At 58.7% G+C, this 27,196-nt stretch overlaps 1 protein-coding gene and 1 non-coding gene across 2 annotated transcripts; one reads left to right on the forward strand and one right to left on the reverse strand.

Annotated features, from left to right (window-relative positions):
• Window positions 1-701: 701 nt before the first annotated feature.
• GNAI2 (G protein subunit alpha i2) lies at window positions 702-20,966 on the reverse strand. Its single transcript, XM_086367914.1, has 9 exons — window positions 20,715-20,966; window positions 6,651-6,693; window positions 6,264-6,405; window positions 5,927-6,087; window positions 3,710-3,838; window positions 3,181-3,310; window positions 2,942-3,095; window positions 2,358-2,571; window positions 702-1,717 (listed from the first exon to the last, which is right to left on the reverse strand). Exons 1-8 carry the CDS (start codon window positions 20,830-20,832, stop codon window positions 2,381-2,383), a joined length of 1,068 nt encoding a protein of 355 aa, XP_086224040.1. The 5' UTR covers window positions 20,833-20,966; the 3' UTR covers window positions 702-1,717; window positions 2,358-2,380.
• A 5,482-nt stretch (window positions 20,967-26,448) lies between these two features.
• Window positions 26,449-26,520, forward strand: TRNAE-UUC (transfer RNA glutamic acid (anticodon UUC)). The gene has a single exon. It is a non-coding gene; the product is annotated as a tRNA-Glu (tRNA).
• The last annotated feature ends 676 nt before the right edge of the window (window positions 26,521-27,196 follow it).

Here is a 27,196-nt window from a genome sequence, read left to right on the forward strand (position 1 = left end):
CCCGGCCCGGGCCGCTTTGTCCCGCCGCCACCCTACAAAGCTGCCTTTGTGGCCCGCGGCCTCCGCAGGACCCGATGACGTCAGCCTCCGTGACCAGCCCGGCGGGGCCAAGCACGGACTGCCGCGCCCTCTGGCGGCCGAAGGTGGAAGAGCTCGTCTACGAGCCCCGCCCGGCAGAGGGGGGCCTTTCATCGACCCACGGACTCAGCAGTCTCCCGGCTCCGCGGTGGTCCAGGGAGGAAAAAGTCCAGGGACCCTGCCTGGCTCTCGGGGCTCACCCACAGCCACTGTGGGTCACAGTCACCGTCATCTGCCGCTCCCTCCTCCAGCAACGCACGGGCACTTCCCATAGCTTCATGAAAGCCTCTGAGACTCACTGGACACTCCTGCTGCTCCCAGTGTGGAAGAACCCCTTAGGAGATGAGCTCCTTAAGAAATCGGCCCCACTGTTCCAGAAGGCTGCTCCAGACCCACGACTGCAGAGGCGCTAGGGGTCAAGGGGGAGACCTAGAGGCCCCAACACGTTAAGATGACTAGTCCAAGTGGGAAAACTGAAGCGATGGGTACTGGGCCTCAGTATGAGTTGAGTACCCAGGGCCTTGCCACCAGTGAGGACCCAGGGCCAGACCACCATCACCTTAGCACATCTAAGCCTGGGTCTCTGCCGCAGGAGAGAAGAATGCCAAGAAGGTCTTGGAATCTTTTTTTTTTTTTTTCTTTCTACGTTTTATTATTTCAAACCAGGTGAACAATTCCATAAAACATGTGAAAAAAGCAAGGAAGTGTTCAACGCTGAAGGACCCGGGCCTGGGGCGAGGGCATGAGGGGCGTGGCCCCTCAGCAGGCAGCGGCGGTTCCTAGGTTAGCGCTAAGGAGCTACATTTAGGTTAATGGAGCCAGGGCCCAGGGCCACTGGGGTGGGGCCCTCAGTGATGTTGGCAGTTGTCTGGAACAGCCCTTGGAACCCAGTTCTGTGGAGGGCAGGGTCAGGCTGCCACCCGCACAGGGGGCAACCAGCAGAGGGATGGGTGTAAACACGTAGACACACTCAAGGCACGGAATCACCGGAAAGGGGTTGGGTGGGTGCTGGTCAGGATCTGACAGTTTTAAATAGTTTTTTCTAAAAAGTTTCCTAGGTTTGCAGTTTTCTCTTTTTTTTTTTCCCCCTTTGACTTTCTTTTTTTTTTTAATAAAAAAAAAAGCTACGAGAATGAGCAAGTGGACTGTGGTCTTCAGGAATGGTGGCGTCTCACGCTTCTTGTGCTTTTTCCTTTGGGGCCTCCAAGTGGCTTGGGGCGGGAGGGGGTGGGGCAGGTTGTGGGGGTGGGCAGGAGGCTCCCTGTAAACATTGGTTGGGTCAGGGGCTGGTGTTGGGCGAAGCCAGGGGTCCCAGGCTGGAGAAGTGGGTGCCCCTCCAAACACAGGCCGTGGGAGACTCAGCATGGGCTCCCCTCCCCCATCATAGAACAAGACAATGGTTAAAACCAGAATGGAGGCCAGGAGGGGCTATGGGCACTCCCTGCACCTGGGGCAAGGGCAGGCTCCAAACAGGAGGCCTGTGGCAGCCCCTCCCCCAAGTCTCTGGAGCGGAGGGTGGGACTGCGGGGAGCCAAGAACAGAGGAGAGAAGGGGAAAAGCGGCCAGGGGACAGGCGGGGAGCGTGGTCCTCTTGCCCCCATCTTCCTCAGGGGCTGGGGTAGCAGAGTCGGCGGTGGCCCTGGAGGTGGGGGACAGTCAGGGCGTGGGTCGGGAGGGAGGTAGCCAGTGTGGGTCTCTCTGCCCGCCTCCCTAGACGATGACCCTTCTCCAGTTTCCCCACCCACTTGTTACCAGGGACATGGTGGCCGGTGTGTGTTGCTGGGTTACACACACACTGTAACCCCTGTTCAAGAATGAATGGGAGGGGAGACTGGAGCTCTGGGAGAGCCCTCCCCACCCACCGCTCCCAGGGCTGGTGAGGCCAGCCTCAGCCCCGGACCCTCAGCTGGGTCCGAGGGAAAGATGGCAGGGGTGAGCACGGAGCTGGTCGTGCTGAGTGGAGGGCGGCTGGGCCCCTTCTGTCATCTCGATCCTTCAGGCCAGGCCGGTGGCCTTGTGGGTGGGAAAGTGAGTTTTCGCCAAGGAAAATGGGGACAGCCCTCCAGTTCTGTCCCAGGACACAGCCCGGTGCTTCTACTGTCTGGACCGCTGGGCCTCCCTGTGCCCCGTCCTCAGTGGCCCCTGCGCCCCCCATGCCCCGCGCCCTGGTCTCTCCCGGGGTCCGAGCTTGCCACCCCCGGCTGGCCGCCCTGGCCCTCCCTGGCCCCTGGCCGGGCTCAGCGGCCCTCCCTGGCCCTCCCGGCCGCCCCCCGGCTCACCATCCTGCCAGGCCCCGCCGCCCTCAGAAGAGGCCGCAGTCCTTCAGGTTGTTCTTGATGATGACGTCGGTGACGGCGTCGAACACGAACTGCACGTTCTTGGTGTCGGTGGCGCACGTGAAGTGCGTGTAGATCTCCTTGGTGTCCTTGCGCTTGTTCAGGTCCTCGAACTTGCTCTGGATGTAGCTGGCTGCCTCGTCGTACTTGTTGGCCCCTGGCGGGGTAGGCAAAATGGTGAGGACTCCTGCTACGTGTGCGGCAGGCGGGCCCACCCCACAAGTCCAGAGAGGGTTCTGTGCGTCTGAACCAATAAGCCTGGATGTGTGACAACAGTGATAGTGCACAGGCACATGAGTGTGCAAAGAGGGGCACCTGATTGTGTGAGGGACGATGCCCAGTGACATGTATGGGGTACATGCCCGAGTGTGTTAAAAAGGGCCCTGGGGTGTACAGACACAAGTGTGTAAGCCTGTGAAGCACCAGCTGTGTGTGAGTGTCCCACAGTTTACCCTCCTGTCCAGTGGGGGGCGCCCGTGGGCCACCTGGTCACCACCAGCTCCTCCCCAGAGGCCCAGACCCCACACCTGTGTACTCAGGGAAGCAGATGGTCAGGGGGCTGTGTATGATCTTCTCCTCGAACAGGTCCTTCTTGTTGAGGAAGAGGATGATGGACGTGTCCGTGAACCACTTGTTGTTGCAGATACTGTCAAACAGCTTCATGCTCTCGTGCATGCGGTTCTGGGGGCAGGACAGTGCTTTCAGCACCAGCCACCCGGACCCCTCACCCCTGCCCTCCCTTCCCCGTGGTCTCTGGGCCTCTCACCATCTCCTCATCCTCGGCTAGCACCAGGTCATAGGCGCTCAAAGCTACACAGAAGATGATGGCTGTGACGCCCTCAAAACAGTGGATCCACTTCTTTCGCTCAGACCGCTGACCGCCCACGTCAAACATCCTGCGGACACAGCGCCTTAGCTCCAGAAAAGGGAGTTCTGGGAGAAGCTCCCTGCCCCATTTCACAGATTGACCGACTGAGGACAGAGGCCTGCTCAGGGTAAGGCAGCTGGCTCCATGGTATCACCCACACTGGCCCACTTTCGCCCTGGTTCTGGCCCCGCAGAGTGACTGAGGCTCGTCAGCAGGGCAGGTGGCTGCCACATGGGGTAGGGTCAGCAGAGGCTGTGAGCTGCTGGCCACCACACAGCCTTAAGGAACTCAGTGTGGGGCTGGGGGATCCCAGATGAACCCTCTTTCCCAGCACAGCCCTCAGCAGACCCCGATGTGAGGATCTCTCCCCGTCACCCCCAAGGCTGGCTGCTCCTGACCCTGTTCCCTAGCCCACAAGCCTGCTCACTTGAAGTGTAGATCTTTGAAGGTGAAGTGTGTCTCCACGATGCCCGTGGTCTTCACTCGAGTCCGCAGCACGTCCTGCTGCGTAGGGATGTAGTCGCTCTGGGCGATGCGCTCCAGGTCGTTCAGGTAGCTGCAAAGGGGTATGGGGGCGGGGGGCGTCAGTGGAGGCCAACTGGCTCCTTGCCCTTCCGTCCCTTTATTTCTCAGGCATAGCTTCTGACTCTTCTTTATTTATTTTTAACTGAAGGATAATAGCTTTATAGTACGGAGAAGGCAATAGCACCCAACTCCAGTACTCTTGCCTGGAAAATCCCAGGGACGGGGGAGCCTGGTGGGCTGCCGTCTATGGGGTCGCACAGAGTCGGACACGACTGAAGTGACTTAGCAGCAGCAGCAGCAGCGGCTTTATAGTATCATGTTGGTTTCTACCAAACATCAACATGAATCAACCATAGGTTTACCCGTGTCCCCTCCCACTTAACATCCCTCCCACCTCCCTCCCCATCCACCCCTCTAGGTTGTTACCGAGCCCCCAGGTTTGAGTTTCCTGGGGTCTTACAGCAAATTCCCATTGGCTCTCTATTTTACACAGGTCCCTGACTCTTAACCCTTGCCTACACTGCATTCACCACTCAGCCGAGGGGCAACTCTGAGGCCAGCCAGCCAAGCCCTAGCACCCAGGTTGGAGGCAGGCCTGCCGCACATAGGATCCAGGGTGGTGGAGTTGCAGGAGATGGTGGTGGGAGGGGGCAAATTAGTCCTTTGGTGAGGGAGGCAGGATGCTAATCGGCACAATTACGGCACCCGCCGCAGAGCAGCCTGGCATGTCCCCTGACTCGGGGCTGGACAGGTTGAGGCCTGCCAGGCCCAGTGGGCTCTCTGCCCAGCGCCCAGTAAAATATGGGCTCCTCAGGGGAAGGGCATAACCACTTGCTTGGCAGGGGTCCCAGGGGCTCCCCACTACCAGCTCTCTTAATTAGTATTAATGCCGCCCTGGCCTAGCCCTGAGACTAGCTCAGCTGCCTGCCTCAATATCCTTGCTGTGCCCTCAGGGTTCGGGTCCAGGCCTCCCAGTCACTGCCCAGGACCGATGTCTTGCTCTCGGGACAGGGCTGCTGGGGCCAGCTCTTGGCTCCCCCACCGGCAGCTAGGCCAGAGGGAAATGACTTCAGAGACGCAGAGACCGAAAAGAAAAACAGGAAGGGCTATGGGGAACTGTGACGCATGTGCTGTGACCTGCAAACTCTACCCCGCGCCCTACGGAGAGCCTCCAGCCTCATGGTGAATTCCACACCAGTTCTTCCCTTGTCTGCTACCAGGGGGCTCACCCCATGGACCCAGTGCCCTACGGCAGCCTTGTAGGATTGCTGCGAGGAGGGGCTGGAGGACCCCTGGACCCTGGAGTGTTCCAATCTGCTCCCCACCCCTGGGTGATTTCATTGTAGCATAAACCTGCCTGGGAGGGCAGGGCCCACGTTTACCGCTGAATCCCCACACCCAGAACAGCGCTGGGCACGCAGTGGGTGCTTAATGTCTGGGGAATGAAGGACACGGATGATACAAGAGTGGGAAGGGGCCGGAGGGTGGTCATAACCAGGTCCTCCTTGAGTATCGCACGCCCTGAGATGACAGGGGTTGATAGGAGCCATCCGTCCCTGCAGGCAAGACCCCAAAGCTCTGCTGGCACTGAGAGCTTTTGACTTCTGGGACTAAACCCCCCCAGCCCCTCCACCCCACCATGTGTGGATGTGACTCCGCAGCTCCTATGGGGGGCGTGCTCTCACAAGGGCATTCAGGCCACTGCAGGGAGGGTGGGAGGCTGTCCACGTGACTAGGGCAAGGCTCAGAAATCATGGCCAGGCAAGACCGGCCTCCCACCCAGCTTTGGGGAGGTCCAACAGCCCCTCTCTGGGTGGGCTCAGGATGGGAAGTGCAGTGAGAATGGGAAAGCTGCTCAGACAGAGGGACTGGCTTAGGCAGAAGTAGGAGGCGGGAGGTGAGAGTACAGGGCCCACAGCCTATCTGGGGGCCCATCCAGAGCCCGTGGATGTCCCCCCACATCCTTCTTCCAGGCCAAACCCCAAACCACCAAGACCCTGGCTGACAGCGCAGAGATTCGTCCTATCTTTCTGAGGGTGCTCAGGCCCTCTGGCTCAGGCTGTAGTCCAAGTCTCCCCCTACTCCACCGCCAGCCCGGCCCCGTGGAGTGAGTACTCACTAGGCAGCAGAGTCGTTGAGCTGGTACTCCCGCGAGCGGCCAAAGCAGGCCTGCACCCCGTGGTCAGCCCAGAGTCTCCGGATGACGCCGGACAGATCCTCAGGCAGCACGCCCTGCTCCTCAGCCGTGCACGACAGTGCAAACAGCTGCCTGGCGTCGTCCTGGGCACAGGGGTGAGCGGTCAGCGCGTTGCAGGAGCACACGGCCACCCCACCGGTCAGAGGCAGGGAGGAGGCCTTCGGAATGGGGCCCAGACTGGGGTGTTCTCAGCTCCCCCGGCACAAGGCTTGCCCTGAAGTGTTATGGGAGGCAGGCAGGGGTTGGGGAGTCCACATACCGCGCGGGAGGGGTCGGCAAAGTCAATCTGCAGATTGCCCATGGCTTTGACAATGGCCATGATGGACTGGATGGTGTTGCTGTAGACGACCGCCCGGTACTGTCGGCACTCCTCCTCCGAGTAGCCATCCTCGTGGATGATCCTGGCAGCCAGGGGGCCGGGGTTAGGGTGTACGGGGCACAGGGACCCCCATATGGGCGTCTGGAGCTACGGGGGCCTGCAGTAGCTACTTCAGACAGGAGGAGACTGCCTCTGAACCACTGGGGAGCAGAGGATGAACGTGGCCTCTGGCAAAGTGCTGGGCCCATCCCTGGGGGCAGTACAGACCCGGAGGAAGAAGAGGGGAAACCAAGGTTTGCCGGCCATCTCCCCGCACACAGCACTTACTTCATCTGCTTGACAATGGTGCTCTTCCCTGACTCCCCAGCACCTGGAACAAAGGGCACAGTGGGTCAGGGAACAGGCCCAGGGGGGACACAGGCCAGCAACTAGTGGCCCGGCCATGTGGCCAGGGAGGCAGGACCCATCCTTTCCATCAGTTGCAGACGGAAGCAGTCAGGCCTGGCGGGCAGCAGAGCTACCAGGGGTGCAGCTGGCAGGGCCATGGGGGTGAAGGCAGCCTAGTCCCATGGGGGACCCACTGCAGGCCCTGGCTTCCCACAAGGTCTGTTGCTCAACATGGCTCCCCACTGCCCTGGCTGAGTCCAGGGGCTTTGGCTGGAGACCTGAGGCTCAGCAGTCACCCTGTCGTTCTCGCACACGCAGACTTGCCACTCCGCGGCTAGTGCTTCCCAACGTGGCACTGGGTCATAGCTGGCAGAGGAGCCCTGCTTACTCTCCTCCCTACACTGTGAGCCGCAGCTGCCATGGGGCCTGGATCCGGGCATGGCATCATACCCCTGCCTTCCAGCCAAGGCCCAGCACCCTGCTTGCTGGGCCGAGGTCTACTCTAAGCAGGTAAGACACCAGGACCTGGGGGACAGCAGTGTCACATACACACATGTACTGACTCATGATGCTTCTTTTCCAGCCTGGCAAAGCCCTATCCTGTACTTTTCTTCGACCAGTGCTGAGGAATTTGCTGCCACTCTCTCTGGTGACTGTCAGAGCAGCCCCACAAAACAGGTACTATTTCTCCCATTTTACAGATGCGGACACTGAGGCTCAGAAAAGTCTTGGCCCAAGACCATGTAGCCAGGATTCAGAAGAGCAAAGAGGTATGTAGGATGATGAGGCCTGACCTGCCCAGCCCTACTCAAAATGTGGCTCAGATCTTGCAGGACAATGTCTTGGGTTTGTTTTTTTTAAACAAACAGCTTCCCAGGCTCCATCCCAGACACAAAGCCAGATCTCAGGGGGTGCAGCCCAGAAACCTGCATTCCCCAGGGAGTGTGTGCAGGGAAGTGTGAGACCAGGAAGGCCACTTCTCTCCTGGCTAGGTGTGCGAACAGGGCCTTACCGCTTCCCTTTTGCCGAGCACACCTCAGCTGGGCCCAGCTTTCTCCCAGCCTTTGCCCAGACTGCACCCTCTGCTCTGCCCCAGCACTGTCAGGCACTACCTCTTGCCAACTCCAGTTCTTTGCCCAGGGAGTTCTCTCTGCCGGGCATACCTGCCCAGTGTCCCAGCTACACATGTCCCAACCCTCCTGATCACTGTGGCGGGTCTGTCCCTCTGACCAGCTCAGCAGGGTGGGTGGTGGGGTCTGTGGGGGAAGTCACCCTTGGGAACTCTCGGCCCCCGTATATCCCTCAGGGATGGTTAAGAAATTCAGAGGATGGAGGGGCTAACACACAAACTGCCATGAGCAGCATGAATGTCAGCCATGATGATCTCAGCACAGCGGTGAATCGTGCCCCCTACATGTCAATCGCTATTCTAAGACTATCCCGTTCGCTAGGTGGTCTCACAGCAAGCCCCGGGCGTAAGTCAGCTTTACCCTCATCTCCACCTCACAAATGAGGAAACTGAAGGATTTCCCTGGCGGTCCAGTGGTTTAAAACTCCACGCTTCCAATGCAGGGGGCATGGGTTTGAGCCCTGGTCGGGGAACTAAGGTTCCATATGCTGTGGGACATGGCCGAAACATTTTTTAAAAAAAGGTGGTGGGGGGGGGGAACTGAGAGACACAGCTGTCATGGTTACAGCCCCTCTGCACGTGGCCCACCTTGCCTCCCAGCACTGTCCCATGTGCCCAGGGAGCTTCAGGTCTGAGTCTCCACACTGCCCTCCAGCAGCATTAGACCCTGCTTGCCAACTCCGGGTCTTTGCCCACCTGCATCCATCCTACCTCCCACCCCAGATCCACACTGACCAAGAGAAACTGAGGTGTGGCTTGCGGCCACAAGCCAGGAGCCTCCGTGAGGAGGATTCACAAATGCCGCCCGGAATCACTGGGCTTCTCTGACAGTCCCAGGCCTGCTTCCCAGGATCGGGGAGCGCTGCGGGGGGAGCAGCACAAATAGGCAGGCTCTGGGCAGGCTGGGGTGTGAGGCCCTCTACTGGTCCGACCCCTGGACAATGGAGGCCCCAGGCCTAGTGTATTTCCCCTGGGCATGGGCTGTGGTCGGGGGCAGCATTCCTCTCCATAGGGCTGGCAGGTGAGCAGCCAGGACAGGACCCCTCACTTGACACTCCCCACCTGTGGAGTGGGCCCAAGGGGAGAGGCCCTGGGAAGGCCCAGTGGTAATGCCGAATCACGGAGGCTCTTCCCCCAAGGCCCAGAACATCCACGGGGCAGGGGGGACAGCGCTGGACTGGGTGACCACGAATGAGAGCCAGGTGACACCTGGTTGTCCTTCCCAACTAGTTACTTGCTCCCAGAGAGCAGGAGGGAGGGTGGACAGCCTGGGGCAAGGACCCAGGAGCCTGGAGTCCCAGCCAGGACTGGGGGCCCAGTGTAGGAGCGGAGGCTGAGGGCACGAAGTGATGGGTCACATCGATCACGCTGTCCTCAGGTGATCCGAGACTCAGAGTGGGCAGCCCTCGGGGGAACAGGGGACCTCAGGTGGGGGTGATTTGGGGACCACTGTGCACCTGAGGCATCAGTCTCCTTGTCTAGTCCTGTGATTACTTTCTTGGTAAAAGGCGTGGACCACTCCGTGACCCTGCCCAGAGATAAGGACGCGAGCACAAACTTGCTTTGCATCTGATTTTCCTAGCAGCAGGAGACCGGGCAGACCTTGAGTGCCCTTTCCCTGTCCCCCTTGAGCTTCAGTCTCGCTTCTTCTCCCTTCGAAGAATAGGACATATTCTTTGCCCCCAGCAAGGGACAGCTGGACAAAGTCACAGAGCCCCCATCCTTGGACTCAGAGCAGTCCCTTTGTCTTTCTCACAGCTGTGACTCAGAGGGAAGGAGTTAAGTGGCAGGACAAGGATGTGGTGCTGGCAGCCAAGCAGAGAGCAGGGGAGAACACCAGGACAGAATCACAGGCGTGGCCCAGGAGGAGCTACAGTGGATCATGGGGGTTGGGGGCAGAGTTGGGTGGAGCCATGGGCTCTACCCAGTTGGACACCCTGGTTCTCAGGCAGCCCACAAGCGAGGTGTCCTAGGAGTTCCGTTTCCACTGGTGCCTGATGACGCTTCCCTATTAGATAGGCTGGCACTTGTCCCGGAGTTTGCTTGTACCTTGCTGATCCCAGGCACCCAGTTCTGCCCATCCAGCCCTGCACCTTGCCTTCAGAGAAGGGGGCATCACTAGCTCTATCCGGATTGCTGCAGAGGTGCTGGGGTGGGGGGTGGGGGATTCAGCCAGAAGAAGGCAGCAGGAGTCTCGTACTCACGGCGGGCCCACCAGGCACTCCTTTCTCCAGCTGAGTGGGACCAGAGGGACCTACAGAGGATCCCTGCGGTGCCCTCAGTGTTCCCACTGGGCCATACCTCTTCCCACCACCAAGGAAGAAGCCTCTGCAGCCCTTGCCCCAGGGCGCAGCTGCGGGGCCCCCAGCGGGCAGGCGGTAATTGCCGAGATGTGCAGGGCGACAGCGGCTGCTCTGCACTGGAACATCTGCTTCCACTCTGGGAGCCCTGGGCCCCAACGGAGGAGGGAATAGACGGGGGCCGCGGGGTGGGGAGGGGAAGAACAGCTCCACCTGCCTGAACGAGGAGGCCAGCAGGGCCTCTGGGGGCAAGACAGGGCCCCCAGTCCAACGGCATGATGCTGATCCCAAACCCCTGCATCGAGTTTCTGTTGTAGTCTATGTTGAAGCCTCTACCTCCCAGACGTGGCTTTGTCCTGCTAGGAGGCCCTGACTTGCCTCTTTCCTCTCTGGCCCCACTTTCCCTTCTGCAGGAGCCGCAAAGCCTTGAGAGGCCAGCCAGCCCATGTCACGTTTTCAGCTCCTCTCCCAGAGGGAGGTCCAGACCTACCACAGCCCTGGGGCCCACCTCGATCCTCCCCAAGATCTCCAAAAACGGCTGCCTGATCCTGCCCTGGCTCTGGCACCTCATCTGTGCAACAGGATACCACCATTATCTCATCCTAGGAGACAGGTGAGTGCCCGGCACACGGCGAGTGTTGAGATCAAAGTTATTATGGCTGTTTTCTTTTACCCTTCAGAAGAGGGCAGAGTTCCCCAAACCTCTCATTTCCTGCAACCCACAGTGACCACGCTGCATAGGTCACTGCAACCACAGGCTGCAGAGGAGCCTGCCTCGGCCATCTCATTTTGAAGGCGTTTCTGATGCTTTCAAACAAAAGCACAGCCCAGGGCAGTGACCAGGGGTTTGGGAGGCTGACTCAGCAGTGGTGGTGGTTCCCTGCTGGGTCTTGTGTAACCTGGGACTGGAGACAGAGCCACGCACTCCTTTGCTGGCTTTCTGCTCTCAGTTCGTCACTTCCCCTCCACACAACCTAGCACTCCTACCCGGGCAGGGTACTCCTTCCCGCCCAGCACGTCGCACTGCAGACACCGCTCCCTGGCGCTCTCTGCATCCTGAAGGCTGGGGAGCAGGTCTCCCTGCGGACGCTCTCGAGCTGGTGGGCTCCCCAGGAACATGTGGGGCCGGGGAAAGCTGCCAGCTGACGTGGCAGGCCTGAAGGCAGAGATTCTCAGAAGCAGCCGTGGCTCGGACCACAGGGTAGACGTGGGGAGCAGCCCAGCTCAAACCCACAGCCGGGGCCCGCCCCCCACTGCGGCCCTCCCAACACAGCTCCCCGCCCCCATCACTGGCCTACCCTGGTGGGCCGCTGGGGGAAGGTCGGGATGCACCCTGGGAAGCCCACCCCAAAGGCGGCCCTGGCACCACCTCCCACTGTCATCTCAGGAAGGTGCCACGTCTCCACACTCCAGCCCAGCCCGCCGTTTCTGGGCACCCCCTGCTGCCGCCCCGCCCCTCCCCGCTCCGCCCCTGCAGCCTTAGGGTCCCCGGCCGGCCACCACCAGGGGGAGCCCGGCGGCCAGGGACCCAGTGGAGGAGGTGGGGGTTGGGTGGCGCAGAGGAGCGTTTGTTTCTGGAAAGCGGCGGCGGCAGCGAGGGGCAGCTGGGGGAGGTGCCTCACCCACGGCCCCCTCCCGAGCCTGGGAAGCCCTCGGCCAGCAGAGACTCGGCACACAAGGGAACAATGGGGACGGCGGAGGGCCCCGCCAGACAAAGGCCCTCCAAGCCCCGCCCCTGGCGTCTCTTCCTTCCTCCAGGTGCTGAGCTTCACTCCCTCCAAGGAGGCTCTGCAGGGGGCTGGCATGGGGGTGGGGGGAGGGTCTTGGACGGACCCCGTGTGACACCCCCACCCACATGTGTGACCTCGCCTTCCTCCAGGTGCCCCAGCAAAGCCGGAACCTCCCTCCCTCCAGTCTCTGCCGCTTGGGAAGCCTCCAGCAGCTTCCTGACGCCCATCAAGGCAGCACTAAGGACCAGGGCCTGGCCAAGTCTTTGCTCTTCAGTGCAAAGGAAACAGGCCTCGGATTCTCCCAGGCACGGAGAGGGATTTCCAGGGCAGGGCTGTGTCTCCTGCAGTGGGGCCCTGCCTACCGTAGAAAGGGAAACTGAGGCACTGGGTAAGGAAGGCCATGTTGGAGGAGAGGAGGCCCTGAGACCTGCTCCTCATTGGCCACTGAGGCTGCATCCGGGTCTCACCCTCCACTGCCAGGCAGTGCTAGACGGGGCCCAGGTGGTACACGGAGCCAGGCCATTTGGCACAGCCCTCTTCCTGATGCTTCTTCACTGGAGGAAATCGCCTTGCTCTTTTCAAAGAGTCTGAATCACTGTGGTAGACCCAGGGTGAGATGTCCATGTCTGGGCCTCATGTCCCCATCTGCGAAATGTACTCCTCAACGGAGTGTGCCAGGCGCAACGCCCGCCTTGAACAGCCTCCTTTGGGTCTTCACACCCACCCCAAACTCCACCCAGGGTCCAGCCCAAGTGGGCAGTTTGTCTGTGTGCCCACAAGCCACGATCCAGGCTTGAGAAGCGTGACGTCACGGGCCCCAGCACTGGGCACAGAGAGGGGCGGCCAGCCTCAGGTCACACAGTGAGGAAGGTGGGGGAAAGGAAACTCTGGGACCTAGAGTCTGGACTGGCCATGAGGGTACCACGTTTGTTCAGCTTTGTGTTTGGCCTTGATGCTTCTGCCGCTTCTGTTCTTGCTCTCTCCTAGGTCCTTTAGACTCCGCAGTTCCCTAGGGCCTGGCCCGACAAGCCAGAGCAGAACCCTGGGAACTCCACGGGGAAGGCAAGGCAACTGAACTTTGGATTTCGGAGGCCAAGAAGGATGAGGACCAGCTGTGATCTTCCCATGCTGTGGCCAGCCCACACCACAGACACACGAGTCGCCATACAGGAGCCCACCGCAGCCTGTGCTCTTAGTGGGGACCCTCAGCAGGACCACTCTTCCCTTCTCCTCATCTGGACAAGCCCCAGTCTCCAGACCAGGCTCAGGGCCCCCCACACCGCACCCTGACAGCCTCCAAGCTGCCTCAGGCTGGGACTTAGTCCTCTTAAGCCAAGGGGTTGTGGGAGGCACAAACATGTTAGGGGAAAAGCAAAACACTAAGATGCCTGAGTGTTCCTATGAGGGGAAACAGGCTAGGAGGGGAAGTGGGAAGCAAAAATGGGGGCACCTCTGTTAGGACGAGGTCACCCCATGGCCACACAGCAGATTTCTGGCTTTAAGCAGGAAAAAGATTCACGCACAGTCTTGGGTCCCACTCTCTAGAATAGATGGTCCCCTTAGAGTTCCCTAAAAGAAGAATCGAGGCCCTCAGGCATATGCAGGACACGAGTACACCCAAAGCATCTGCCTGTCACCCTGACTGAGCAATGCTTGCCAACTGGGCACAGACTCCTGTGGGGTGACAACAGTTGGGGACAGGTGCTCAGAGTCACCACCTGGGTTGTCCTTTGGTGTCTCCACTTACTGGGTAAGTCACATGATGTTCCTGACCCTCAGTTTCTGCATCAGTGAAATGGGTATGTCAGTCCCAGCTCCACAGGGTTAAACACGAAGAGACCGGCCCTATGCAATGGTCACAGCTCAATCCAAGGCAGCTACTATTATCACCAGAGGGGAAACTGAGGCCCAGTGAAGGCACCCACTACCCAGGCCCAGTGGGTAGTGGCGTGGGGGAAATCCTTAGGCTGGATCAAGGGCCTTTCTGTCTACCTCCAGGCAGGGGAAACCCAGAGTGAGCTAATCCCAGGGCTCCTGCTCCATTTCCGGGCATTCATCTGGGCCTGCAGCCGGCCTTCCGGCTTTGGAGGGCAATGGCTGCTTGGGAACATGGGAGCAGCCCTCTGCTTTCCTGCTGCCCCCCCACCCCACCCCGCCGGCGTCCCTCTCCCAGCCACCACTTCCTGTGGTCAAAGGAGGGGCCTGGAATCCTTCTCAGAGGCGCCACCTACTCTGAGATCCTGGGCCCAGTGGCCACTGGGGCAGGACAAGGGACAGAACTGTCTGGATTGACTCCAACCCGGGGACTACCAGTAGGGGCAGCCCACGGGGGCCCCGCACAGGTGGGGCTCAACTTCTAAAGTCCCCTGCATTGACCTGCCTCACACTCCCCACCCCAGTGCACAGTGTGAGCGGCTCTCTGGCCTCTTCCTCTTTTGGGCTCCTCCTCCTCCAGCTTCTTCCTCCTTTTCCTCTGGTGTGGACACCACTTCCCCGAGTGGCCCAGCCCTGCCGTGCAGACTTCACCACCCCTCCTCCAACCCTGGGACACGGTACCTGCTGCCATCAATACACGCCCCCCTCACTGCCCCTGCCTCCACCAAACCGGAGATTCTGAGGCTGTAGCAGCCTTGGCACCCCAGGATTCTCTGAGCCACAAGGACACCCTTCTCAGCACAAACCTTGTATGATCCCACCTTTAGGCTTTGGCGCAAACGGGCCTGGCATTTACTGCCAAGCCTTGGAAGTGTATGCAGGAGGCCAACACTGAAGGGCCAGCCCAGGTTAGAGAACGTGTGGCTGCTATTCCAGGGACACTATTCCCCCAGCCACCAAGATGATCAGAGCCCCAAGGTGCAGCCTAAGGGTGAGGGTGGAGTGTTTGGGGTTTAGTAAGATCAAGAGCTCAGGGGAGAGAGGCTGGGTGGGGCTGGGCAGAGGAGCCCCACCCTGCACCTGTGGCTGACGGAGAAGCTGTCTGAGAGTATCAGGTACTAGGGCCATCATCAGAGGGGCCTAGTCCTTTGCCCTCCCAGGGCCTTCTGAGGCAGGGCACATCAGTGGTGGCCTGCCAGAACCCATTAACCCCTTTCCTCACTGACCTTTTAGGTTAGGACTCCTGCCCCCGAGATAGTGGGAAGATGAGATTAGAAGCTGGCCTGGGTCCTGCCTTGGAGACAGCACTCAGGCTCTGGGCTGGACTGTCTCATCCTCTGCTGGGGATGTGGGAGGCCAAGTCCTTGGTCCCTCAGATGCTAAGAGCTTAAGTGGACAAAGCTTCCTCCATCCTGTTCCTGCCTAAAGAATGGGTGGCTTTTAGAGATGGAGACAGAGAGACAGCCAGGGACGGAGATCAAGGACAGGGTGTACAGGACCTGTGTGCCCCCGCCTGTGGTCCAAGCTGCTGCAAGTGCCAGCCCTGCACTGCTGGAGCCTGGGGACCTCTCTGGGATCCCATCAGGTCCCACCCCCAGCACTACCTGCGGTCACTTGCTGGGTTGCTGTTAGCAGGCTTAGGATATCTATGATGCTAGCCAATGACCCTGCAGCTCAGGCCAGCCCAGGGCCAACCCAAAGAGGCCCTTGACTGTGCCAGTCCCCATCTGGCAGCACAGGCTCCAACTCAAGCACAGTGGGTGGCTCAACGCTGCCTCAGGGCCTGGCATGGAAGCCTGAGCTCCCCAGCTGGCCTCACTTCCACCTCCAGCCACAGGGGCAGGCATTCCCTCTGTCCCCACCACCTGCTCTGCTCTCTGTCTTGGGGTGCTCCAACCCCCACCCCTCCTGGGATGTCTTCAGCTGAGCTCCAGGGTCACTTCCTTTGCAAAACTGCCCCGATTCACGTAGTCTCCCAGCTCAGGGGTAGCCCCTGAAGGACCCAGCTTCACTCCTATCCTAGAGGGACAACTGCTTTCCTTGGCTGCACCAACACTGGGGTCACAGGCAGGGGCTGAGCCCAGGGGGACTGGGAAGGCAGAGGGGGACTCAGAAACTGTTTAGACTCCCTACTCACTCCCTAGCTTGGGAACCCCAGCAGTGAAGCTACTGACTCCCGTAGACAAAGCCTGGCCTCGCCTGGGGGAGGGGTGGGAAGAAGAGACTCACAGGCTCAAGCTGCCCCGCCCCCCATTCAAGTGCTAATGAGCTCCAGCCGGACGGCGGGATAGCAGGGATAGAAGGTGGTGGGGCGAACAGGGAAGCTGGAGGCCGGCCTGGGTACCAGCCCACTTGGTACCCCAGGGCCCTGCCACACCCCCAACCCTAAGCCCCCCCGGGAAGGTAGCTCAGCCCCCGGAGATTGGGCGCAAGGTCCCCAGGGCAGTGGGTCACTCCAGATGCCACCAAATATCTACAAGTCTCAACCTCTCACTTGGTGAGAGCAGCGGCCCAAGGGCAAGGGTCAGGGTTCCCAGGGCCTCCATACTAAGGCTAGGCAGGCTCCGAGCTGGGGAGATTCCTCCCCATCAAACTCTCAGCTCTGCAGGAGTCAGCAGGGGGGGTGGTCCCTCTCCTGTTCTCACACCCACAGGTCTTGGTGTACCATCCCCACAACACGTATGGCTGCAGGCAGGCACCCCATCCCAGATTGTGGATGGAGAGCAGAGCATCTACCAGGATTTCACCTGTAGCTGGGGTTCTCAGCCGGTGCACTAGGTGGAGCAGGGATCTGAACCTAGGTTTGTGTGATCCCCTCAGGAGAGTGAGCCCTCCTCCCCTCCAGGCCAGGCCTTCCTACTTCAGAACCCTTGCTGAGTTGGTCCCTCTGCCCCCAGTGCCTGGCCCTGGCAAATACTGCTAATTTTTAAGCCAACTCAGAGGACCCCTTCCCAGGAAGGACTACTCCCCCCACCCCCAAAATTCACCCGCATCACTAGACTCTACCCATTATCCAGCCAGCCAGGATCCCAGGCTAGCCCTTCCCACTAACTCCTGCTACACCAAGCCCCAGGCAACAGCTTAAGAATTACATATCCCTGTTCAGGGATGTGTGCAAATAGTTTCATTCTTTCCACACACACTTAATAGGCACCTACAGTGTGCCAGGCCCCTTGTGAGAGACAGAAAGGACTAACGTCACAAAACTCCCTTCCTTTCATTTGATAAATCTCACTGAGCCCCTCAATGTCCAGTTTCCGCACTGGCCAGGCCAAGAACTCCCACAGTACTGTTCTGGTCTGAGCCCCATGGCTGTGGGGCAGCTCCAGCCCTAAGAGCTAGACAGGCTCTACTGCAGCAGCAGAGAGAGCAGGCCTGCAACAGTCTCCAAACAGCCTGAGCTAAAAGGAAGAATGCAAAGCCGGTTTTCCCACATGAACAGCTAGAGTCCCTACTATGTGATCTGCAAGGAGTGGACAAGGACTGTCTCTGCAGCCTGGCTCAGTCGGCAAAGGATCTGGCAAAGGATCTGCCTCGGATGCCAGAGACCTGAGTTGGATCCTTGGGTGGGGAAGATCCCCTGCAGAAGGAAATGGTATTCTTGCTTAGAGAATTCCATGGACAGAGGCAACTGGTGGCCCGCAGCCCATGGACCTGCAAAGAGTCGGACATGACTGAGTGACTGAGCATGCACTGAGATGCCAGCAGAGCGTGATGAGACCATAAGGAAACAGCCTGAAGAGTTTTTCCCTCAGTCTCCCCTTGAGTCCTGGTCATTGGCCTTACATAGTCCTTGCCACCTGCCCATGATATGGCAGGCAATGGCTCACTGATCGCTATCTTACTCCTCCATCTACCCATGTCCAAGATCAAGTTCACACCAGTAGCGCTTCTTTCATTCAACAGACAATAGTTCCCAGGCTCCATGCTTGGCATAGAAGGCTCACAAATGAACAGGACACAGTCCTGCTCCAGTCGTGGGGGAGGGCAGTTGGACACAGACAAATACCACGCTCTAATGGGGCGGCATGGGGGTGGGGGGTTAGAGGAGGTGCTTTACCAGCCTTCAAGAAGGGGGTCAGGAAGGATCCTGGGAGGTGATCCCTGGGCAGAGTCTTGAAGAACAATCAAGTAGGAGTGAAATGGGGGGAAAGTACATCAAGTGAAGGGAACAGATGCCAAGTCCCAGGGGCAAGAGGAAACTGTTGTATTTATACCATGAAGCCTTCCTGGAGCCATCTCTCCTTTCTCTGTAGACTGCCCACAAAAGCTCAAACAAATCAGAGTCACCCCTAAACACACACTCTGGCTTACTTTACCCAAAGTGCCCACGCCGAGGCCCCAGATTCTACCAGGGGATAGCTGGTCAATCAAGCTGAACTGGGTGGGGGTGGGGGTATCTCTGAAGTAGAGCCGGTATCAGCAGCCCTGCTCCCCCAACCCAGCTGCCAGGGAACACCCTCTCCCCGCTGTGTACCACATCTGCCTTTGCCCCGGCGATGGACAGTGACTATGCCCGCCGGCTGGCAGAGCTCCCCAGGACGGGAAGGAGCCAGTATGCGGGTGGGGCAGCAGGCGTGGTTGGGCTGGGAGGGAAGGCTGGCAACTGCCCAGCCCGAGTCCCGTTGCCTGGACAGAGTCTTTCCGCTACGTGGGACAGGCGCCCAGCTCTCTGAAGCTGCCTCAGCTGGGCTCCCATCACCTTCCCTGTAACTGGACAGGCAAAGGACAGCCAGCCGGGACCCTTCTCCAGGCAGTCCGGACAGACTGAGTCCTCAATTTCAGGCAAAGTTTGGTCTCCCAGCCCCTTACAGTGAGTGCGTCCTCTGCAGGGTCTTAGCCCCGACTCCCCATCCTGGGCATGGCACTCCTCTGGCCCAAACTCAGGAAGCCCATTTTACAGTGGAAGCAAAGGCCAGAAGGACAGGATGCTGAGACGGACTCCCCATCCTACAAAGTTTCGAGCATTTCTAGGGTAACCTGTACCCCTGGTTGCTGCCAGCTTAGTATGAGAGGGGTCGCCAGACCCACAACCTGAGCCGGGCTCCAAGACTGGTGGGATGGAGTCAGCACAGAGAACCAGGCCAGGGGCCCTGTGTGCCCCAGCCCCACATCTCTTCGGGCACCATCGTAACTGTGATTGGCCTGGGAAGGGGCTGGCTAGTGACCCCCTGGCTGGGCACTGGGAGGCAGCAGTACCCGAAGCACCCTTCCCAGGCCCAGCGGGCAGCATCGATGGGCATTCCGCCGCGTCGACACCCACTCGCTGCCGCTGCCGCACTCGCAGCAGAGACAGGAAGAGGCAAGCGCCCAACGCAAAACAGCCCAGGAGGCTGGGCCGCCGCCCCTTCCCGCCCCTTCTCTTCCTCCCCGCAGCGGCAGCGGATGCCATTTTGAAACCTCCGGGGCTGTGCCCCTGAGGCCAGGCCCCCAGGGACAGTCAACAGATGGGCCGAGGATGGAAGACACGCTGTCCCCTCGGCCACACGCTCAGCATGAAAAGCCCCACTTTTCGCAGCCTGGGGACCCCAGAGCAGCTCTGGGGCTGAGGGGCCACACCCCCCACATCCATAGTCCAGCCCCCAACACTGCCGCGAAGGCCTCCTTCCCTACTAGGTTTGAACTCCACCCCACCCCCAATCAGGCTGCCACTGGGCGCACCACACCTGCTCCCAAAGAGAGGCTGGACTGGGGCAACTACCAGGCCCCCAGCCTCTGCACAAGTCCACCTCAGATGCCCACCCCCTAGCAGGCCCCCCACTACTCAACCAGCTGGTCCACCACTCCCCCCTTGCAGGGCCTCAAGGTCCGATAGGCCCACCCACTCTCAGAAGCCACATCCTAGGCCTTTGGGCCCAGAAAGGGTGCGGGAAGCCCAGCACCCGTCAGCGGCTCTCCTTGGCCCGCCCGCCCGCCGGGGGCAGCAATATGTCGGCTGTCTCACCACTTCCACTTCCCCCCACCCCTCAAGCAGCCACCATCTTTCCTGGCCTTGGAGCCGACGCAACCCAAACTCCTCCACACTCCCTCCTAACCCCAGATCCCCGCCTCACTGGCCCAGACAGGGCTTAGAAACTGGGAAAAGGATAGCCAGCAGAACTCCCCGGGCAGCTTGAGGCCTGGTCCCCTCCCCCAACATGACCAGTGGAGCCCTTAGGGGGTCTGGAGCCAGTCCTTTCAGTCCAGCCCACCTGGTGCAGGAGGCGGGTGGGGAAATCTGGAGAAGGCTAGTGTGGGAGAGAAATTAAGAGCAGGGGATCAGAGGGTTTGAGAGATGCATGCAAAGAGGGAGCTGGTGGGCCAGATGCCAGGAGCAGGGGTCTCTAAGGGTTTGGGGGCTCTGACTGGAAGGTGATCTCCTAAGCAGTCATTCCACTTCAGAGGTGCAAACCAAAAATCCACCTGAGAAGTCCCTTGGGATCAAGGTGCACAGGTGGAGGATACAGGGTCCAGAGTAGCGATGGGGCACAGAATGGGAAGGAGGGAGGGAGTGGGGGCCTGGGAGGGGCCCTGGAGATACTCAGGCCCAATAGGAATAAGGGGAGAAGTGAGGGAACAGGTGGTGCCTGAAGGTGGGGGCCGAGTGGGATGGTAGGGGGTTGGGTAAAGTCTAGGGAAGTATGGAAAGACAGGCAGGGGGCTCTAAGGGTCTGTCAGGTTGGACAGTAAGAGTGGGTGGTCAAGCAGAGCTCTGGGCAGCGGGTGTTGGGGCCCTGGTGGCTGTACTTGGGGGTTTGGGCTCTGGGATGAGTTGAAGATGGGACCTATGGGCTACGGATCAGAAGTCTCGGCCAACCCAGAGTTTTGATCCATTTTTTTTTTGTTATGTCCTTGCCGGGCGGGTCTAGGGGGTTCAAGTCCAGGTGTGGGGATCCAGGCTGAGTCTGGGTGTTCGAAGCCCTAGTCCGCAGGTCAAAGCTGGGGATTTGGGCGGGGAATCGAGGGGTCCCAGAGCAGGGCGCGGCCTCACCCAAGAGCAGCAACTTCACCTCCCGCGCCGCCTTCTCGCCGTCTTCCCGCAGGTTTTTGTCGATCATCTTGGAGCGCTCGGCCGCCGCCTTGTCCTCGGCGCTCACGGTGCAGCCCATCCCGCCGTCCGCCGGCCCGGCCGCTGCCCGGCCCCCACAAGGCCCCGGCCCGGCTCGGCCCCGCCCGACCCCACTCCGCTCACGCCGCCGGCCCTCAACGGGTAGCTCCCGAGTCGGCAGTTCCGAGCGTCTGCGGGCGGTGCCTTCCAGGCCGCCGCGCACCGACGGCAGGGCGGGCCGGGGGCGGGGCCGGAGCGAGTCAAGCCTGGGACTGGGCCGGGGCAGGGCCGGAGGCGGGGCCATAGGAGATCTGGGGCCGCTGATTGGCTTGAGGGCGGAACGAAGGCGAAGTTAGGCTCAGCCCAAGCTCGGCCCGGGCTGGAGGCGGAGCCACGCCGAGGGAGAGCTGCAGGGGTTGAGCCTAGCCCAGAAGGACTGGGCGGAGGGCGGGCTGCAGGCGGGCCCGGGCTCCGATTGGGTGCGGAGCGCCTGGAGCCCCGTTGCTCGACGGCGGGGGCGGGCAGATCTCGTAGCCTGAGGACCGGGATCCGGTGCACCTCAGGGGCCGAGCAGGAACCAGTCCTCTGAGTTGGGCGAGCGGAGCAGAGAAGGCGTGTCTTAAAGTTAATGAACCCAATAAACTTGTCTCGGGATCCACAGAATCCCGGAGGCTCTCCGGACTGCTTTCTTCGTCTTAAAGCGGTTTTGACCCCCCTCTGTCTTTTGAAGTTAAAAAAGAAAAAATTCTATTGCCACCTCAATGCCTTTGCCCAGGCTGTCTCCCTCAGTTGGGGGTAACTTCTCTAACCATCCAAGAGTTATCTTTCTCTGATCTTCTAGGAGGGAGCCATTCATCAGGGAGCCATTCTGGGCTCCAACCTGGGACCCAGCAACCATGAACAAGGAAGAGAAAGAGAAAAAGGTGCCACCAGACTTCTGGAAACATAAGTGGCCATGATCTTATGGCCTGTCATCACTGGACAGTGGCTGCAACCCCATGGCTGGACAAAGGTGTTGGGGGAGGAGGGGCAGGCAGCAGCATTTCTAGCGGGACATTTCAGTCTTTCTGACTCTCTTCTCCATAAGAAGCCCACAGCCCTGACCTCTATTGGACCGTTAAAAAGTCTGCCAAGGGTTACCCAGGAAGGTGTCCTGTGTGTCTTGAGCTGGGGAGGGCCCAGTCCAAAGACAAGGAAAGTCCACGAAGCCAGGAAGTGAGCTGGCCAGCAATGCTTGGCCACCCGCAGTCCCCTGTTTAGCACAGACTCCCTCCTTACCACCTTGACACACATCTTGTTTCCGCTACCAGTTTTCAAGCTGTCCGTTCTCCCTGGAATGTCTGTGTGTCCCTATTTGAATGGCTCTCCTGTTGAGAAAGCATTGGCCTGTAAATCCTCAAATGGTTCCCCCAGGACTCTCTCCTGCCTGGAATCAAAGCTCAGGCAGGCCCTGCTACAAGCATGCAGCAAACCTGTTGAAAACACACAATACCCACCCAGGGACACAGACGTTCTGAGATACGCTCTATACATCCATACATAGGCTCAACCTCCAAAATGCTTCAAATCCACAGAACACGTTGTAAACATGGGTACACACAGTCGAGAACACAGCCTGTCCACAAAGGCTACAAACCCAGCTCCAAGGCGGGCCTCTTCCCCCAACAGCCCCGCCCCTCACTGGAGAGCTGATCCTCCCTCCTCAGGCCTCCCCAGCCTGCTCCTAGCAACAGCCAACAGCTCTTGCAGTTGCCAGGCAACAGGAGAACCTGTCAGCCCCTGGGAGGCCAGGCTCACCAGAGGTGGGCAGACACAGACCCCAATCAATGGAGGCCAGGCAGGACAGGGCCACTGGGAGGCATGGCCCCCTCGCCCCAAGCCAGTTCCTGTGGTATTTGTACCAGTTAGTCCCTCCTTTCAAGTGTTCTTCCTAGAGTCCAGCGACCCCTGCATCCAGTGCTCCTGGCTGCTCCCTCCCCGTCTCCATGAGGGTCCCAGGGCTACTGGAAAGAAGCCTCCCTTTGCTCCTCCTGTCACATACCACTCCTGGGGCTCAGAACCCCACAGCACCATCTCCAGCCCAGCGTCTCCCTGAATCACCAGCCCCATGTTCACCACTGCTCTGAAGCCCAGTCATTTCGAGTACCCCCAATAATCCCTATTCCTGGGCTTTCCACCTTGTGGCCTTGTGACCAGCCAGAGCCATGATCCTTCCTCTGCATCCCTACATCCTGTCAGTTTCTTCCCTTCCTTTCCTCCTTAACTCCCACTCAAATATGGCCCCATTGTCCTTTATTCTAGGCCTCCAGCTTTCTCCCTGGCTCTCCAGTTTCCTCCACATGGCAGTCAAGGGAACCCTGCTCAAAGAAGCCACATCACCGTCTTGCACACAAACCTTCTGTGGCTCCCCAGTACCCTGAGGATAAACCCCATGCACATTGCTTTGGACCATGCAGGGGCAGAAGCCCAACAGTGGTGGCTGACAGCAAGGACCCTCCGAGCAGCGGTCTGCAAACTGGCTGGCGGCGTATGACTCTGGACAAGTACCAGAAACTCCTTGGGTCTCAAGTCTTTTTATCAGTAAAATGGACCTAACAGTCATAGCTACCCATTGTACTGGCAGAGATCAGGGCTAAGGGAGGAAATGTAGGGAAATGTTCAGAATGTGCATGGTACATGGAACGCCCTCAGTATGGGTGACTTGCTATAATAGTAATTTCTGCCAGGCCCTGTAGGGGCTGTCCACCACCAAGGCCCACATCATCTCCCTCCACCTGTGACACCCTAGCACTCCAGCCATCTGACTTGCCTTGCTCTCCACACCCTCTTGCATGTACTCCTTTATCCCTTCCTCCATTTCCCTCCTCCCTATCTTTCATTCCCTGGCTGTAAACTGGGCATCTCTGACTCCTATTGTCCTGGGGCTTCCCCTCCCCCACAGATCCTACCATGCCTGGTGGTGAGTCTCTCCCCTCATTCAGATCTCTGATTCCAGACCCCTTACAGCTTAATCCTTGGGGCTGGTAGGTAAATCTTTGTTAAATAAAATGAATGAATCACATAAACTTTAATTCACCCTTTCCAGGGGTTCCCCCACCCTGGAGCAGGGAGAAGTGTTAACAATTAATCCTGCTCTTGCTATAAAAAAAATATGCCATAGCTGTTTGTGGAGAGAGGGGAGAAATTCAAGGTACCTAGGAAGGTTGGGAAGCTTTCTTGGTGGAGGTGGTGTGGGCAGTGTTAGAGGGAGATCACTGAAGGAAGAGGGAACAGGGACTGGGAAGGGGGGGTTCAGAAAGAGGTAGGGAGAAAATCGAGGGTCAGAGCTAGAGAAACATCTGGCTTTGCAGCTGAGGTCACTGAGACCCAGAAGGGGTCGGGACCCATCCATGGTCATCCAGTGAGGGCCATACAGGCATGCTGCTTCCTTCACACTTGGGAACCCAGTTCTTTTATCCTTTCATGAGACACTGTTCTGGGGGCAGAGGATGGTTGCCCAGCTGGGGCCTCCTGGGCACCAGAGGAGCCAGAACTTGTCTCTCTGCACTGCACGTTGCTCCAGCACCCCCTGAACTAGACTGTAAGGGTCAGTGAAATGACATTCAGCAGAGATGAGGATAGCGCCCCAGCTGGAATGAAGGGCCAGCTACTGGCTCCCTTGGAGAGCTAAGACAGCCTTGGGGCTCACCACAGGCCACAGAGCAGCTCTTCTGTCCTGAGTTCCTGTCATGTACCAGGCTGAACAGGGTGAGGAATGGAGACCCCCTTAGTGGGCTGTGACACACCAGCCCACGGGCTCCAGGAAGGGGAAGCTGCCAGTACTTCCCCAAAGGCAGTTTCGTGGTAGGCGTGTCTGCCTCCAGCCCAGAGTCCAGGAACAGGCAGAACCCCATAGGGATGCCGAGTTCAGGATTCTGGCCACCCCACCTCCATGGCTCACAGATGGCAGGGAGTCGCCAGCAAGACTCTGTACCATTAAATCGCAGCTTTACAGATACAGAGTCTCAGCGACTTCTGCCTGTAGATCTCAGTGGCCCGGGCTGGTTCCCTCCCTGCAGCCCTTGGCCAGGCTCCACCTCCTGGTACACCCCCAGCACTTCCTCTTTCCTGCTTCTGAGCCCAGGAGCACTTCTGAGCTTGGAGTCAGCCACCTCGTCCTCTCTGCCCCTTTCTTCCAAACCTCCATTCCCAGGCTTCTCTTCCCTCCCCCCAGAGAAACAATCCCAAGCCTGGTAGGCCTTGGGGTCCAGGGTCCCCCTCCTTCAACTGGCTTTGGTGCCTGGAGAACTCAGGCCCCCAGCACTCCATGCCAAAAAGTTGCTTGATAGGCTAGGGGATTCCACCTGATCCAGGGGCAGGAGGCTCTCAGAGGAGGAGTCATTCATTCAACGACTGTGTGCTAAGAACCTAATGGTGAAGGAGGCAGCTGGAAGTCTGCCCTTTAGGAGCACACACCAAACATGTCAACAGAGAAATGAACTCCAGGGTTTCAGAGGAACTCAGCAGGGGACACGAGAGCCACTGGGAAGTGTATGTATGAGGAACAGTGATTTGTTCCCAAGGAGGGGAACTCTGAATGATGAGAAGGGACCAAGCATGTGACAAGCTAAAAAAGAGGGTGATAGACAGGCAGGAGCGACAGCAAAGACATTGGGGCAGGGCAGGAAGGGCCTGGGTGTTCCTGGAACCGAAAGGCCAGCCTGGCCAGAGCAAGAGGGTCTGTAGTGTGAGAGAGGGCAGCCACGAGGCATCAGTGAGGTGAAGTGCAAGCAGGGAGTTCCCAAGTGCCTAAGAGATGCTGAGGCAGGACTGTATATGAACCTGCAGCAGATCCCAGCATCTCCAAGCCAGTGACTCATGTCTGGCCCTGAAAATCTGACTTATCTTGGCATTCACAGGGTGCTGCTGATATGACTCGGGGAGAACTGTCCAGGGGATCCAGGGAGCCCTCAAGGCTCTGGGTCCAGGACTGAGTTGAGACCCCCTCCATATCCTTGAAGAGCTCTTGTCCAACTTGCCCGTGTCTGCCACCTATGCAGCCTCTAAAGGTCACCTCCCCTGAGAAACCCAGGATCCTTAAGAGGGCCTGGGAAATGTTAATCAGCCTTATCCCCAGGAGCCACTCCTCTGCTCACCTTGTTGCCTTGCCTTCCCTGTCAGTGCTATCCAAAGGCTGGGGCTAGAAGCTTCTCCCGCGACTCGTTAGGGCCTTCATTAGCACTGCTTCCTGGAATTTAATTTAATGAAGGATCAAAAACAGCCCTAATGAAGGTGATGCAACGGCAAGCAGCCTGTGAGATGCCTCCCAGGCCGAGCCACCAAGGCTCAGGAGCTTCTTGTAGATGGACCAGTAGTAGAGGGGGAAGAGGAACAGGACCTGTTCTGGGAGAGATGCTGGTCACTGGGCCCTGAGAGCCTGGGACATTGCTCTGCAGAACTGCAGGGAGCAAATGCTGCCCTGAAGCCAACTAGACAAAGTTAGAGGAACGAGCCTGGTTGAGGATAGCTACAGGCTGTTGGAGAAAAACTTCTGAGATGCTCTGGGCCAACACAGGCCCAGCTGTGGGCTAGTGCCAGCAGAGAGTAAGGACAGGTCAGGTTATCAGAGCCACAGGGCAGGAAGACGTTCAAATTTCATTCCAAATGTGATGAAAACAATTGGAGGTTTTTAGGGAATTCCCTGGTTGTCCAGTGGTTAGGACGTAGTACTTTCACTGCTGGGGCCCAGGTTCAATTCCTGGTCAGGGAACTAAGATCCCACGAGCAGTGCAAGCCTAAAACACAAACAAACAAACAAAACCCAAAAACAATTGGAGGATTTTTCGGAATGGGTGACATGATCTGCTATTTTAAAGCTCCCCGTGGGGGACTTCTCTGGTGGCTCAGTGGTAAAGAATCTGCCTGCCAGTGCAGGGGATACAGGTTTGATCCTCGGTCCAGGAAGATCCCACATACCGCGAGACAACTAAGCCCATGAGCCATGACTACTGAGCCTGTGCTCTACAACAAGAGAAGCCACCTTATTGAGAAGCTGGCAAAATGCAACTACAGGAAGCCCATGCAGCTACGAAGACCCAGCACAGACAAAAACAAATAAAATTATTTTTAAAAATGAAGTTCTTTCTGGCTGCTGTGGACAAGAGAGAACGTAGGAAAGAAGGCATGGGGTGGCCACCATGTGGTGCAGGAGATGAGGGTAATGGAGTGAAACCTATGGAGACAGGGTTGTTCCACATCCTCTAGGAGAGGGTAGCTGTGGACGTGGGGCGGGGGGTGGGGTGGCCAGGGCACATATAACTGGGCTGAGCTAGTTTCCTCCAGCAGGTTTGGGCTGACTAGTCCCCTTTTAGTCCTCTCCACAGGCTTGGCCTCTTCTCCAAACGGACATTGCTCCAACATTTAAAGAAAATCTGCTGAAAGTGTTC

The sequence above is a fragment of the Bos grunniens genome, chromosome 22, assembly GCF_055505025.1.
Source record: "Bos grunniens cultivar Pamir isolate PY7600 chromosome 22, Bosgru_T2T1.0, whole genome shotgun sequence".
Classification (NCBI taxonomy): Eukaryota; Metazoa; Chordata; class Mammalia; order Artiodactyla; family Bovidae; genus Bos; species Bos grunniens.

Excerpts from the sequence above, each read along its gene's own strand:
- GNAI2 (XM_086367914.1), bottom strand. The coding sequence starts at position 20,832 with ATGGGCTGCACCGTGAGCGCCGAGGACAAGGCGGCGGCCGAGCGCTCC. Across the intron at positions 3,839-5,926 it reads CTCAACGACTCTGCTGCCTA|CTACCTGAACGACCTGGAGC; the intron begins GTGAGTACTCAC and ends ACCCCTTTGCAG. Across the intron at positions 3,096-3,180 it reads TAGCCGAGGATGAGGAGATG|AACCGCATGCACGAGAGCAT; the intron begins GTGAGAGGCCCA and ends TCCTGCCCCCAG.